This window comes from Plectropomus leopardus, chromosome 3, assembly GCF_026936395.1.
Source record: "Plectropomus leopardus strain MGB_pleo_1.0 chromosome 3, ASM2693639v1, whole genome shotgun sequence".
Taxonomy (NCBI): Eukaryota; Metazoa; Chordata; class Actinopteri; order Perciformes; family Serranidae; genus Plectropomus; species Plectropomus leopardus.
In genome coordinates this window covers 29,971,528-29,986,546 of record NC_142178.1, presented here as the reverse complement: position 1 = coordinate 29,986,546, position 15,019 = coordinate 29,971,528, and the positions used below count along the sequence as shown (strand labels likewise).

The window sequence follows — 15,019 nt, the reverse complement described above, 5'->3', positions numbered from 1 at the left end:
TTCTGTTGGGGCTATGTTCAGCTACAGTATGTCTCATGTGCTTCTGCTGGCTGTCAAAAGTTAAGAAGCCCCAATAATAGTCTTAAGAAGACCACATCACTCAACCAAGTGCCCTTTCAGTCACTCATTATTTATACTTCTACTGGAAATAATCATTACAATAATCATCATTGTACCATTTGACCACTCAAATGTGTAACGTAAAAGGGACCGCTGGTAGTTGGTAACTAAAGAGAAATTATCTGCCAACTCTACTGTTTTCGTCAACTCTGTGGACAGTTCTAGCATCTTTCTGCTAATTGTTTTGGTTTTCTAGCCCTAAACTTTACTGTTTTGATTCAGTCTTACATCTGATTAGAGTACATTTTTAAGCAAAAAAGCTAAGATACACCCACTGTGTGATATTTGCCCAGCATCAAACTGTAAATCAATCTTGGAACCCATTGGCTATTGTTTAAAGCCACATGGGGCCTAAGATCATATTTTTGTGGTTAAACAGAGGAAGCCAGCGGAGCCAGACACATCAGCTTATCTCTATAAAGTGATATGAATGCAGATAAATTTGATAAAGGCTAATATAAAGCTGACAGTGTCAGCCGATAGACAGCGGGTTCAGAGATTGCATTTAAACAAATGCTTAACACTTCTCACCACTGACTGTTTACCTGCTGTTCAAACTATGATTGATAAAGACAACTCGGATTACAAACCGAAACCAGAGCACTTCTGATACCTGGGTCCTGTTGCCAACAGATTCCTCATACATATGCTGGTATGTTTATAGAAATTCATGGTGGACAGAAAAAGTTTGTGAATAACTCACTGTTGCCAACCAATGTCAGTGGAGAGTATAACTGCGCAGGCTTTGGAATTATATATTTTTCATTATTCCATACCTTCCTGAATTTTCACAGGGGTATATGGCAAATGATGGTATTTGTCTGCGAAGCGATCTACCCCCCAACTTCCCCCCCTCACATTCCCTTACCCTGACCAGTGACTTTCCCATGTACGGAAGGCACTACTTTCCTTATTAAACAGAGAAGTACAACGGTACACCTTCTGAATTCAAGTTTCTCTTTTTCACCAAACTAGGAGCTCAACTGCCTTGTTAACGCCTCACAAAGCACACTATACAAAAAGTCCACAAAATCAAAATAAAACTCACCAAAATCGCCATGTTAAGTCTTTCTGCTGTCAGTTCTGGTTTGGTCGAAATAACTCTATAATTCACCCACTTAAATGTGAAAATATGCTGTTTTCTCCAGCTTTCTCTCACTGCTTTTGCTAGCTGGCTGTTTACAGACATCTAAAGTTATCCCCTGACCATTATCTGACCGTTCCACCAGAAACTGACCTCTAGTGGCATGTACTGTGCACTACATACAGTAAAAAATCATATGGTTGGGATTTCAAAACACCCTGGTATACCATAACACAATGATACCACCCAAGTCTAATAAAGCCTACTCAAATAGTCACTACATGTCACACGATTACATTACAAACTCATTTGCACATTTGCAACATCATAAGTAACTATTCAAATATTAACAAGATTTTTAAAAAATGAACTTTTAAATTAAGTCATACGAAACTTAACTGACTCTGACTAAATCTAGCATTATCTTTTTTTAAAAGCTGCCTTTTTATGAAAGCAGTACAGACTGCAGAACTGAGGTATTATGAACAGAGAGGATTCAGACATTATAAACTCACTCGTGAACTCTTTTGAGAAAAATGTAGTTTTTTTTTTTTTTTTTTTTAAAACAAAATCAAAGAGTTCCCCAGAAAAACAATGGGGAACAGTGATTGGTTGTTGGGTACACTCGCATTTCTGTGTGGCTGATGATTGGCTGCTGTTTTCCTCCACTCACTGAACACAGAAAAGAGCTAAGATCTGCCAAAAGAAATCATCTAAAGTTTTCATTAGGCACCATATCTCATAAATTTTCTTTTTATTAAATAATAAATTGCAAAAGAGGTCCAAAGAGTCACCAATGCTTTGTAATGTTCAGTGTCAACATACATTTGACCATGTAGTGTTTCTCTGTATGTAGTGTTTTGGAACATAATGGAGATTTTTGCATTATAACAAACGCCAGACTTTAAGGCTCTATCATTTAGTGCTGTTTATCACTTTTACGTAAGCCAATTAGTAACTTTACAGACACAGAATCAACAAGCCCATCCTTGTTTTTCACAGTATCAGAACCAGAAGGTGCACATTTTCAGCCAGCAACTTTCCCTTACACCCTAATTCTATCGAACAAATCCTCCACACCTCAGGCTCCGATGCTGATCGTGCCAGTGGTGAATTATGTGGTTGCTGTCTAAATAGACAACCTGACACGCATCATTCCATACATTTCAAAGTTTACCGTCAAAAAGACAAAGATGGCACACAGATGAAAGAAATAACTTTGAAGGTTTTACACAATGAAGCAGCTTGTTTCTTCATGCATGAACCAGCAGGGAGGTTCCTCCTGATTGTCTGGGAAAGATGGTTGAAGACAATGCCACCTCGAAAACAATGTGTAATTATCGTCCATCATCAAAGCTGCTTTTTGCCATCCCACGCTGGTTCTTATACAAGTATCAAAAAGCATCAAAAAACCTAAGTTTCTGTCTTCCCTAAAGGCTGTAAAGGATCAGCTGATTTTAAACACACTGGGTGTTAACACATTTTGTTGGTTAATGTTAATGTTAATGTTAAACCCCTGAGGAACTTAGGTGGTTAACATCAAACACGACCCATTAAATATTTACATTACAAGGAAAAAGTAATGCGACAAGGGCTTGAGAAATAATTATCTTCATCATAATTTGTTTGACATTTGCCAACGCCCCAGGGTGACATCATACCTGCTCCTCAGAAAACAATTACAATAGGAGTACATCACTCAGTTGTCAATCATTCTGATGCAGAACAAGGATGGGCAAATGTTTCAATCAGACAAACAAGTTAGGGCCGTTGGGGGGTGGTGCACCACCCAACCCGCAAAAATATGTAATGATCAACCATCAGAACCTGACCCATAAACTCCCAACTTCATATCATTAAAGTGACACTATTGTCAGGAATGAGGACTGAGACATGGACAGAGTGCCGCATGTGTATTGGTGTGTGCGTGTGTGTGTGTGTGTGTGTGTGTGTGTGTGTGTGTGTGTGTGTGTGTGTGTGTGTGGGAGTGTGGGAGTGTGGGAGTGCATGTTTAAGAGAGAGAGAGAGAGGGACAGCCAGAAAGAGGGGAAGAGAAGGTGGAAGGTGGACTATTTCAAGCAGTGGTACCGGTAAATCTGTAATCATCACTGCTTTATCACTTCTTGACCCCCACCAAAATTTGTGATTTTTATATTCCAGTTAATGTTTAAAAAAATCACCATGTTGGTCAGAGGTCGATGACAGTTGTACTTATGTCTGGCGAGGTGATATAGTAAACTGAGAAGAGGAACTTCTCTGTTTGATCTAACCTCTCGTGATAATGTGACAAGATGATTAACCTAAATTAGACTATGAGAAAAGCCTGTCAATAAAAAAGGCATTCAGGGACAGCAAGGTGGTGTAGTGTGACACAGAAAACTGAGCTGAACTTAAGTTATAGTTTTTTGATCTGGCATATGCCATTATAGCTTATATCTATAGTTAGTAAAAGAGTGATTCATTATATAATAAAATATTGTTCCAATAAACAAAATGTACAAAAAAAAATAGTATAGTTATAATAGTTAGGCCGACATTACACATAGGTCACAGGGGTTCATTAAAGTTGTTAAATTCAAAACATTCTACTTTGCTCATTAACGAGTCAACTCCCCTCTAAATTTGCACTGGGTATTGTTGTGTATGGTAAAAATAAAAAAAACAAATTCAGTAACAATAGCAGAGCCTTTTAAGTGATAGCAATACCAACAGAATACTTCATTTAATATCTTTTTTCTGCTACTTCATCAAACATCATGTGACTGGAAGCATTATGTTAATTACTTGATTTACTTTGATTTACCCTGTTACAAGTTTTTTGTTAGCTTTATTAAGCGTTAAATTTAAAATATATAGCTTTATGGAGCCCAGCCACTGGCACACACTAATGTGACATTAATCATCCTTGCCATTTTAACGCTGGTTTAATCTCCTTCGTCAGTTTAACTTTAGTTTAAACATCTGTGTTGTTAGGTTATTCTGTGTATAGAAAAGCTTATCTGAAGACTTTTTTATTTGCCTTAAGATGTATTTACATGTCAGTACTTCCATCAGTTCTTACGAAATGCTTACAGGGAAATGTTGCTACATACTGGAAAAACTGCCTCAGAGGACTGGTTTACTGAAGGTGAAAAAATTCCCATTAACTGAAAGCAAATTAAAAGGTAGTTAAAAATCCCAACAGCTAAAGGAAACCTGATTAAAGCACAGCACCTGCTCATCCACCCATTAATTACAGTAGAACACCACCCAGTCTCTTGTAATTGATCCATTTCACATCGTCCATACTGGTAGTTATAAATAATAAAAGTGATAAATGGACCTGTTTCATGAGCATTAGAGCCTATTCATTTTCAAAGTGATTATCAGAAATGAAAACAAGGTTGTTTGACTGCTATGGAAAAAATGATAATATGATCTGAGCTACCTTGATGAATCCGGAGTTTACCATTAATGCTGCCAAGATACATTTTAACTGTGCTGCAAAACAGTTTCTTGCACAGGCCATTACACGCTTGGTAGCAGACAGAAAGTGAGTTATTCCTTATCAGAATTTCAAAACACTGTCATAGTCATTCTCCCAGTCTTGTGCAACTACCAAAGGAGGGATCAGACAACATGCTGTGTTTTGTGACTAGCTTCTGTGATACACCTGTTGCAAATTGAGGTCACTTGAATTAAATCATGCTGACAGACAAACCAACACAGACCTGCCTGGATATCATCAAACCACAACATTGCACAAAATGATTATTATCCAAAGGCGATTGAAGACCTCTGCTTTCTGTTAAAGGGGATTGTGGAAGAAGCACTGAAAATATTTGTGTTTTTAGTCAAGTCCTACATCAGATGTTAGTTGAAAAGTGAATTTTTTTAAAGTCTCATCAGGGGTTTAACTCTATCACTATCTCCCCAGTCACAAAAAGAAAATGTTGAAACTGTACATGCCTGCAAACCACAAATTTGCTACATTTGCATATTTAATAGTTTCACATGTATCAAATCAATGTTTTGTAAGTGACAGCTGGCTTTGTCATCCACGGGTGGAGGAAATGATTGATAGCGTATCTGCAAACGACCGTTTGAGATTAACAAACAACAAAACCGGTTGTGATTTTAGGCTCCAAACTTGGGTTTTCTCACGTGGGTTTTCCTCATTCTCATAGTTGCACAAAAAGTGCAGATGTTTTTTTTTCAACATGACATCTCTGCATTTCCTGTTGAAATTGTGCCCCCAAACTGGGTATTTAAAGCCAAAACATTATCTTTTTCTAACCGTAACCAAGTGGTTTTTGTGTCTAACCCTAACCACACATTGTTGATATATCAACTACATAATAACATGCAAATGTAACATAGTTGTTAAGGTTTCCCAAACATTCATTTATTTGTGGCAGCCCACAACAAATACATGAATCTGAAACATCTGCTGCCAGAAATAGATTTTCTATTTTTAGAGCTGGACCATTTATCAAGAGCGCTGTTGAAATATATACACCCTTCAGTTATGCATTGCACCTCTCAGAGCGCAGACCAACAGAACATCAGGTGCATTAAAAATGAAACGTTACCGTTCATTCTGCAGGGTCTAAAAGTTTGCATTTACTTGCAGCAGCTGCTCCTGTCACCCACTGACCTGATCTGATCAATTGTGAACGGATCGACGGATCAACTGTTCCCCCTGCAAGTCACAAACTGCTGAGGAAAAACTAAAAAATAAAGCATGGATAACTCCACCTGTGTTGCCTTCACTAACCCGCAAAACACACCTCTTCCTTTAAAGAGGTGATGAAAAGGGACACAAACGCATTTAAAAGAACTGTCAGCTATCACCACACATCAACTCTAAATCTACGGGAAACACTGTATTGGTAGTTTGCAGAAGTGCACAATGCCAACATTTTATCTCATGGGTTGTTATTACAGCACAAATAAGAAACACTGTACACACAAGTGACTGCAGATGTGGGAAAACATATTTTTGCTATCAGTAAAAGCAGTCTTTAAAAAACAATTGTTCACACAAGGCCACTATATAAGAACAACTGATGTTAGCTGATCTGCATTACATTCTGTATAAGTTAGTTTAAAGAAGTGAATAATACATAACAGGGCAATTGCCTTAAATATCTAAAACTAACAATATCCTCACTGCCTCTGGAGTTTATAAAAACCCATGTGTAAGCAAGAAATAATAGGCTACTGGAGACATACAACTGAGAGTAGGCCATGCAAAAAAGCTCACCTGTAACAGCTGATGCAACAGCAGCATCCTGAGGCAGGAACACTACAACAAAGAAGTTGTCAATTACCTGTGTGATCGCTGAGAGTTGTGCCAATGTCCAGGGTAATAAGATCATGTCATTTTAATTAAAGTCATTTCGAAAACAAAAGGGGTCTGGGGCAAATGTTCAAGCACCTTAGCAACACAGTGTAGTAACGTGTAAACAGTTTCAAATGCGAGTGTGGGAGAATACTTACAGCATAAATAACGTGTCCTTTAATAAAACTTGTTGTATATGCTGTAGACAGACACGGATTACTTGAAATAGGTGTTACATTACTAGAGAAAACCAGGAAACCGAGGGAAAATGTCGCGCCATTAGCTTTTCGGCTTTTCCTCAAGCGGTACAAAACTACAATTACCAGAATGCAAAGCGCGAATGCTCCCGCTCCTGGGTGACGTACCACGGACGTAACGCGAGCTCGGCGGAACTCGGCCGTTTCAAACCAGAAAACAACATGGCAGCCGGCATAAAACAGACGACCGCAAAACGGTAAGCTAAAATGTGTCAGAAAACATTTCAGGCGAAAAATAGGCAACACAGTTACATGGATTGGGGTTAAATTACGGCTTAGTTTTACCGCTTGGTGTCAACATTTTCAGCCTCGGTTTTACAATATAGAAAACATAAACATTAAGGCGGCTGCCTCTTGTGCATAAATTCTGGTAGTACAGACAAACAGCGCATTAAAATATGATTCGGAAAATATTTTAAGCAAGAAATAGAACAGTAGTAACATAATCTCGGTTTATATTTGACCGGGATTGCCTAGTTTTACCGCTTGATAGGAGTTTGGTCTCTGGATCCACTGTAATGTCAGGAAGGATTTAAGATGAGATGAGCAGGAAGAGCCGGCCGCTGGTAAGGGACTGTTCATTATTTATCAGGGTAGGGGTGGTGCAAAACATTGGAGGCATGCCATTTTTAAGCACTGTGGAGGGACTTGTGTTTTTTATTTTTCTTAGGAAAAAGACATAAAGATTTTAATGGTTGTAGGCTATTTTGTGTTTATTTTACATACACTTTGAACCCGAAATCGCGCTGGGGGGTTTGAAAGACCGGTTTCCACCAAAACAACACAATTTATTATAACTAGAAACTGTAAAAATATCATCTTTTTTTTTTATATCATCCACAGCCCTTGTTGTTTGTCATCAAAATCAGTGGTTTACATTAGTAAAGTACTAATATGACATTGTAAAAAATATTCTGTTACAGGTAAATGTTCAGCAGTGGAAATTTCACTTTAGTGGAAGTACGCTAGGTATAATTAGAAAAAAGTGTCAAAAATAAAAGTAACCAGTGCTGATAAATCTTAAATCAATCAAACAAACAAACAAATTTTACGAAATTAGTGGATTTAGAGAAATGTATAAATCAGGAAAAAAAGCTGGGGAAAATGTCTAGGAAAGGGGTGAAAACGTGGAAAAAAAAGCCAGGGGAAATTATTGCAACTATAACCATATTTATAATGAACCTACTTACATATTTTCATATTTTCATATATGGTACAGAAAATGATCATTCTAAGCACTTATTTTAATGCATTATATTGTTTGTTGATTTAAAAAAAAATCTTTTTTGTTGCTAAATTTCATATAATTCTTTTTCCCTTTTTTTAAAACTAATTTTTCATGTTTGAGTTGCTCTTCGCCTTCCCATGTTTTTATTTTTTTTTATTTTAAATGAAGCCAATTTGCTGAGGTTTCACAGGGTTAATCATTTCCGCCTGAGATTAGGGGTATCAGACAGGCTTAATCAAAGTTGACAGGCTCGCTGAAGAATGCATCACACGCCTATGAGTCGTTGAAATCGGGAAGTAAACCTGAATGCCTAACGCTAGCCACCACGCCCTGTGTGGTCACACCTGTGATGGTGGCCAGCAGCATCTTTCCTGCTACCTGTTGGGCTGCTCCCACCCCCAGGAAGAAGGGTATAAAATGCGTCCTGCGGGCCGCCTCAGCACCAGCTCCTCCAGACCTCCTGAGGTTAGACAAGTTTACGTGAACTCTGTACGCGAGCCAGAACATAAGTCACCATGAGCGCCACTCGCTATTCGTTTTCCAGCTCCTCCGTCTCCGCTGCGCCCGTGCTGTCAAAATCCAGGCGGACTCCGAGCGTCCATGGCGGTGCAGGTGGTAAAACAGTCTTGATGTCCTACGCCTCCAACGGCATCGGCGCAGGCTATGACTTCGGAGGGGGTTACGGAGGTGCGGGGATCAATTTCGGCGTCGCAGGCGGCGAGAAAGCGACCATGCAGAACCTCAATGACCGTCTGGCTTCCTACCTGGAGAAGGTGCGCTCTCTGGAGGCTGCCAATACCAAGCTGGAGTGTCAGATCCGCGAGTGGTACGAGAAGCAGACCCCCACAGTCAGGGACTACAGCAAGTACCTGGTCATCATTGAGGACCTGCGCAAGAAGGTGAGCTTCCTCCTCCCCACAGACACATGAACCAAAATGTCTCTATAAGCTCAAATTCACCCCCGTGAAAAAAAATATATTTTATCCATAAATAAGGTTTTTAATGTTTTTATCCCCTGTTCCCAAATTTACCTACATCATTTGTTGGCATGCTGTTATTTGTTGATTCCCCTGGTTAAACTTATATTAAGATTAAATTACAAAATAATTTCGATAAATGCAATTAAACAACTCTAATACAATCACTGATTAAAGATGAATTTTCTCATGTGTAGTGTGTTAAAACTCAACACAAACCATTGTAGAAAATCTTTTATTTATTTATTGCAGATTCACTATTAAATTCTAGTCAGCAGAATAATTTTTAGTTAGTTATATGTATCTCCAAGCCCTTTATTAGTGTCAGCTGGTTTTTATGTTATTTTATATCTTCATATTTGTTTTTATTTTATGGCTTCATTTTTTTTTTCATTTGATTGTTTAATATTTTTATTTTTATATTTTGAAACTTACAGTTAGCTAGTTCTTATAACCATACTTTTATGTAGTTTATATTAAGTTTTATATTTTCTATATATGGTATTTTATGTGTGCTATACATTTTCTACTTTGCTATTTTAGTCCTTGTATTTGCATGCTGTATCTCCACTTCAACTTTGTATTGCAATTCTTATCCTGTCTTATCTTATCCTGTCTTGTCTTATCCTGTCTTATCTTATTATTGTTTCTCACTACATTGCTCTCAATTGATGAGCAAATGTGATAATTGTACAATGTTATTCCAGTTTAAAGCAACTACAATGAAATGTAAGTCAGGTGTTAAACTATTTTCAATACACCCTGGTGGCCCACATTCTAGAAATAATTCACGGACACACATGGATGGTTGTATTATATTTGTGTAAGACACTACTGACAATGTTTCTCTTATTTTTTATTTTTTTAGATCAGTGTTGCCACACAGGACAATGCCAGGCTGATGCTGCAGATCGATAATGCCAGACTGGCAGCTGAGGATTTCAGAATCAAGTGAGTGGAGGTTTATCAGAAGACTTGACAGATGCGATAACTTGACATGACATTCGTAAGGCAGTTCCAGGCTATGTGGACTTACTGTCACAGGGGTGTAACGGTCAACAGAGTAATAAAACTGGTGTGACTGGTTTTGGTGGAGCTCCACTTTGTCTTTTTTGTTGTTGGTGGTAACACTAATTAAGCAGGTGCAGCAACATGAACCTCTATGCCTTTGTTTGTTTGTTCTTGACAGGTTTGAGAATGAAATGGCAGTGCGCATGTCAGTGGAGCAGGACATCGCCGGACTGCGCAAGGTTCTGGATGACCTGACCGTAGTCCGCTCCGACCTGGAGGTGCAGGTGGAGGGCCTGAAGGAGGAGCTGGTCTACCTGAAGAAGAACCATGCAGAGGTGAAAGATCTACTCTTAGGAATTGCATCACAGTATCTCAGTAGACTCCTTTTGCACGACATAACAAAACGTCAGCCTTGTTCAGTGTTAAAATAGTTTCCCGACATGATCAAAAGGAAATATTAGTGAGCCATTCCTCTCATAGTTTTTGGAAAGTCTTTTGGGCACAGTGCCAGAAAGTTGAAGGTTAAAACAATCTTAAAATAGTTTCTCATGAGACAGTTTGTCAGCTATTTGCTTAATGTCTCCCAGTGTTATCTTTGGCTTGTACAAACAACAGCTTATGCAGAACTTGTTGGATTGTCGGCTGCGCCTTCAGGATGTGTACCGATAGGCACTGCTGCCGGCCCCAGGGTGCTGTCAAAAACAGTGACGCAAATAACATGACAGATGTTAGTTTCATTTATAAATGCTATAAAAGCTCTTCTACATGATCATCAATGAAGATAATTAGATACATCAGATAAGGGTTCATTATGACAAATGTTTGGCATCATCACTTTAATTAACCCTTTGAAATCAGTTTTATTGTGCTGCATTCAGATACCTTTACAAGCTATTTCACCATTTGAAGCAAACTGGTTTGATTTTTTTCAAAAACTGTTGAAATGACGAATGAGCCAATGTAACTTTTGCTGAACAGCGGCCCTTATGACCACAAGCGGTAACTACAGAATTCTAAAATGTGAAACAGCAGCACATCTTAAAAGAGTAATAAAGACAGTGAACTGACTAAGTAACTGAGTTAAACAACATGTATCCATTTAAAGTTCGCATGAGCTAAATGTGGGTTTTATTTTTAAACTCATCTGACCTTTGACTTTGTTATGCTGCCTGTAGGAGATGGCGGCCCTGCGTGGCCAAGTTACCAGCAACTCTGTGAATGTGGAGGTGGATGCCAAACCTCAGGAAAACCTCGCCAGTACCATGGAACAGATCAGACTGCAGTATGAGGGCATTGCTGAGAAGAATCGCCGTGAAATGGAGGCCTGGTACCAGGCCAAGGTGAGGGGAAACCAGAGAATATGCCCATTACATGTCATGGCATGCCTGCATTTAACTGAAAATGTGTCCTAAATTCCAAGTGATTACCAAACAGCCTGAATAGCATTTTTACAATTTGTCACGTCTTCCAGTTTGATGCCCTGAGCAAGGAGGTGGCGTCCAGCACAGAGACCCTCCAGACCTCCCGTACTGAGATCAATGAGCTCAAGAAGACCCTGCAGTCCCTGCAGATCGAGCTGCAGTCTCAGCTCAGCCTGGTAATTCACATCCTATATTAGCAGATTCACCAGTCCATACTGCAAATATACATTTTCATGCAATCATTTTTTTCACCGTATTATAGCGCTTCAACATCACCAATACCAACACCAACACCAAATCTGTCATCTTTGATTTGTATAACACACCTTAGTTACATATTTTACAACATGTTTGGCTATAGAGTGCTGCAGGAATTAATTTATTTGCCAGTCGTCACTGGGTTTTAGATTATTGCATAAAATAAGCTCTGTGGAAAACAAAAAATTGATACTTCCACATTTTGTTCAGTGGGATAATCTTCAAAAATGAACACCACTGTTACGATTTTGGAAGCAAAAATATAATCGCCAGAGGGAAAAAAGCTAACGTTAGGCTATAAACAGACAACACTATGGTTGCATGACTTCACTGTCACGCTACAACAAGGGTTTTAAGCCAATTTCAGAGTGATGATGTGCTGTAATTTCCTTTAGCCGCTTGTTAGCAGCTGCCTTTTTTAAGACCCATAAAAGCACCTATGTCGTACAACAAAACGTAAAAGTATTTGTGTTAACCACAGACCTTATTTCAGCCATCTAACCTAAAGCCGTTGAAAAATTGCTTTGTCTCAAGGGAACTGGAAGTGCAGAAAGACTTGCTCATTTCCATGTTTTAGGACTCATTCCTGCAGCACTTATTACACACCATAAATAGTCAGTAGGTCAGTAAACCTGTCAGTCAGCTTTGTAAAAACTTCCTCACCCAGTTTTGTTTTGTTTGTTTATTTACACTTGAGGCAATGTAAAGTTAGAAGACAAGCAATTAGCACTCCATAAACCCTCATATCTCCTCCTGTGTTTCCTCCCGTGCAGAAAGCTGCCTTGGAGGGCCAGCTGGCAGAGACTGAGTCTCGCTACAGCCTGCAGCTGAGCCAGCTTCAGGCCATGGTCAACAGCCTAGAGACAGAGCTCTCACAGGTGAGGAATGACATCGAGAGGCAGGCCCGCGAATACCAGATCCTGCTCGATATCAAGACCAGGCTGGAGCTGGAGATAGCCGAGTACAGAAGACTGCTGGATGGAGGGGATGTTAAGTAAGGGGATTTTTTTTTTTAAATTAGTTTGTGAAAAACAAAAAGAAAAGTCCAACTTGATGTATGATAGCTGAATAAGGCAGGCACAATTACACAATTAACATTTGTCTGTCTTCTAGGACAACTGTTGTCAAAACCGTGGAAGTGGTCAAACGTAAGCTCACATAACCACAGATATATATATATTTTTTTTTTTGCTTTTTGCTTGTAAAAAATAATCATGCTACAAGTTAAACTTTGTTTTGATTTCATCTGCAGCTAAACCAGTCGTAACCACAAGAACAAGGACAGTGGTTGAGCAGATCGTTGATGGACAAGTGGTATCCCGCACGGAGGATGTGGACACAGAGGTTATCAATAAGTAGACAGACTGGGTCCCAACATATCTCAGTCAAATGATGAATCAGTAGTAGAAGAAACTAGCCCCAAGAGGTCCTCCTGTATTTTTTCTGTTTTCTGACACCCATGTGAAAACATTTTATTATTTCACTCAGGTCTAAAATCTGTCTCTGTCTGTTTATTTCACTCTCCAAATATTTGGATTTACTGACAGAAAATATTTAAAATAAACAAAACCAAAAACATGCTTTAAATGACAACAATGTGTAAATGTTGGAGACAACCATATTTTATAATTTACTTTTTTCGTTTTTTTCGTTTTCCTTTGATTTTTAAAACCCCATTTAGCCGAGTCAATGAAAACTTTAGACCATCCTCTAATCTCCTGAAATACCAAATTTAGACAACAGGTGGCACTGTGAGCCCTGGAAAAGATAAACACATTTTTAAGAATTGAGGCTATTTCTTCTCTGGCCACTGGATTGAATAAAAATGTGGAGATATAAAAGAAAGATGGTATCTTTTTTTGCAATTTTTCTGAGCATGTCAGTGTAAGAGATAATAGAAATGTTTTTGCGTTAAATACTGTGTGTGAAATCAAATAAAAGTGCTTGTTCAAATACAATAACCATGAATAAATCGCACCATTCTCAAGATGGTTGTTGTTCTCTTTTTGTTTTTTTCTCAAAATTAAGTCAACACTTTCCATAAATCTTGTGTAAAACCTGCAGTGAAAGGAGACTTTAAATTATTTATGTTTCTTATGAAAAGAATAAACCTCTAACTTCCACTTGTTTCATCTCCATTTGCACAAAGATAAGAAATTATAAACCAGGCTATATAGAAGCTATTGTGTCCAACTGCACTTGTTTCTCTCTTTGTCTAAATGTTACATTTTTTAAGAAGCTAACACAAAGCTAATAAGACTTCTTATGTGGCTACACAACTATTTCAACACTCAGAGTATTTGCTTTCTCTGCTTACCTTCATGCTATGTGCAAATATTTATAAAAGCCTACAGGGAGAGAGTCATTGTAACCATTAAGAGCTTTCTGTGTATTACTTTCTTCAATGAGTTGTTTACTTTGCTGCAATGGTCCATCTCCCTCAAAGGAGTATTTACAACTGGATCAGTAAAATTTATGATCTTGACTGAGACTTGTAACTTTTAGACTAAGACAAAATAATACATTTCTTCTCTAACAAATAATAAGTTAAATTCATAAGGAATAAAACTTGCCACTGCTAGATTTAAAACACTCTGATTTGTCAGGGGAACCAATGTCTTATGTTCCCCAGCTCTCCATAGCATATAATTTGAACTTGAAAAAGATGATTGTCAGTTCTGTATTCGTTCAATGTGACATGAGTTAGGCAAGGGCAAAAAAAAAAAAAAAAAATCAAAACTCTGAGAGTGATGAAATCATCTAAATATAGTTACCAATTGCATACCAAATAATAATGATAAAAAAAGAATTAATTATTGAAGAAAGAAAAAGAAAATCTCAATTAAGGAATGAAAAGGACTAGCTAAGGAAGAGAGAAGAGGTCTCGGGCCAGGTTTGATTTACATTTATTAGCAGGTTAAAGTCAGGATAAGGTAAAACATCCATAACTGTTCCCTATCTCCAAACAGGTTGAGGTGAAGAAAAAAAGTCTTCATAATGGGGTCTGAAACCTTCAAACGTGATCTTATTTGTCAGTTTTAATCTTACATTTGAATCAATTCATGGCTCTTTGTCATGTAAGGATACGGTCCCTGCAGTAACTACATCTTCAGGGCTGTTTGGTAGCTCATGGGTGGGGTCAGGAAAGGGAGGTGGCTGTATATTGTTTTTGTTTTTCAATACGAGGTTAGGGTCTTTAATTTTTCCATTTGCCAGATTGGAAATGAACTTAAATTTGACGCTTTTAATTTGAGATTTGCTCTAGAAAAAAATAATGCAAATTTTATGCAAAATGTGTGTGTGTGTGCAAATTTAACTTAACTTTTTGCACTACAACAGA

At 38.2% G+C, this 15,019-nt stretch overlaps 2 protein-coding genes across 3 annotated transcripts in view; one reads left to right on the top strand and one right to left on the bottom strand.

Moving 5' to 3' along the window:
• krt222 (keratin 222) overlaps positions 1-6,825 on the bottom strand; it is a 37,182-nt gene extending 30,357 nt beyond the window's left edge. Inside the window, exons 1-2 of the mRNA XM_042484366.2 lie at positions 6,686-6,825; positions 6,450-6,491 (exon numbers count right to left, since the gene is read on the bottom strand). The gene's annotated coding sequence lies outside the window, so the exon portion shown is untranslated. The remainder of the gene's footprint in view (positions 1-6,449; positions 6,492-6,685) is intronic.
• A 78-nt stretch (positions 6,826-6,903) lies between these two features.
• Positions 6,904-13,666, top strand: krt97 (keratin 97). Of its 2 annotated transcripts, XM_042484367.2 has the most exons (9): positions 6,904-6,981; positions 8,557-8,911; positions 9,858-9,940; positions 10,179-10,335; positions 11,176-11,340; positions 11,472-11,597; positions 12,453-12,673; positions 12,793-12,827; positions 12,932-13,666. In XM_042484367.2, exons 1-9 carry the CDS (start codon positions 6,947-6,949, stop codon positions 13,036-13,038), a joined length of 1,284 nt encoding a protein of 427 aa, XP_042340301.2. In that variant the 5' UTR covers positions 6,904-6,946; the 3' UTR covers positions 13,039-13,666. The 2 variants fall into 2 exon arrangements, with proteins under 2 accessions (XP_042340301.2, XP_087928900.1); XM_088072774.1 differs by lacking the exons at positions 6,904-6,981; positions 12,793-12,827; positions 12,932-13,666 and adding an exon at positions 8,459-8,477 and having other exon boundaries at positions 12,453-12,677.
• The last annotated feature ends 1,353 nt before the right edge of the window (positions 13,667-15,019 follow it).

Bases quoted from the DNA above. Each gene is read 5' to 3' on its own strand.
- krt97 (XM_042484367.2), top strand. From the start codon at position 6,947: ATGGCAGCCGGCATAAAACAGACGACCGCAAAACG. The intron at 10,336-11,175 runs GTGAAAGATCTA...TGCTGCCTGTAG, and splicing joins TGAAGAAGAACCATGCAGAG to GAGATGGCGGCCCTGCGTGG. The intron at 11,341-11,471 runs GTGAGGGGAAAC...CACGTCTTCCAG, and splicing joins AGGCCTGGTACCAGGCCAAG to TTTGATGCCCTGAGCAAGGA.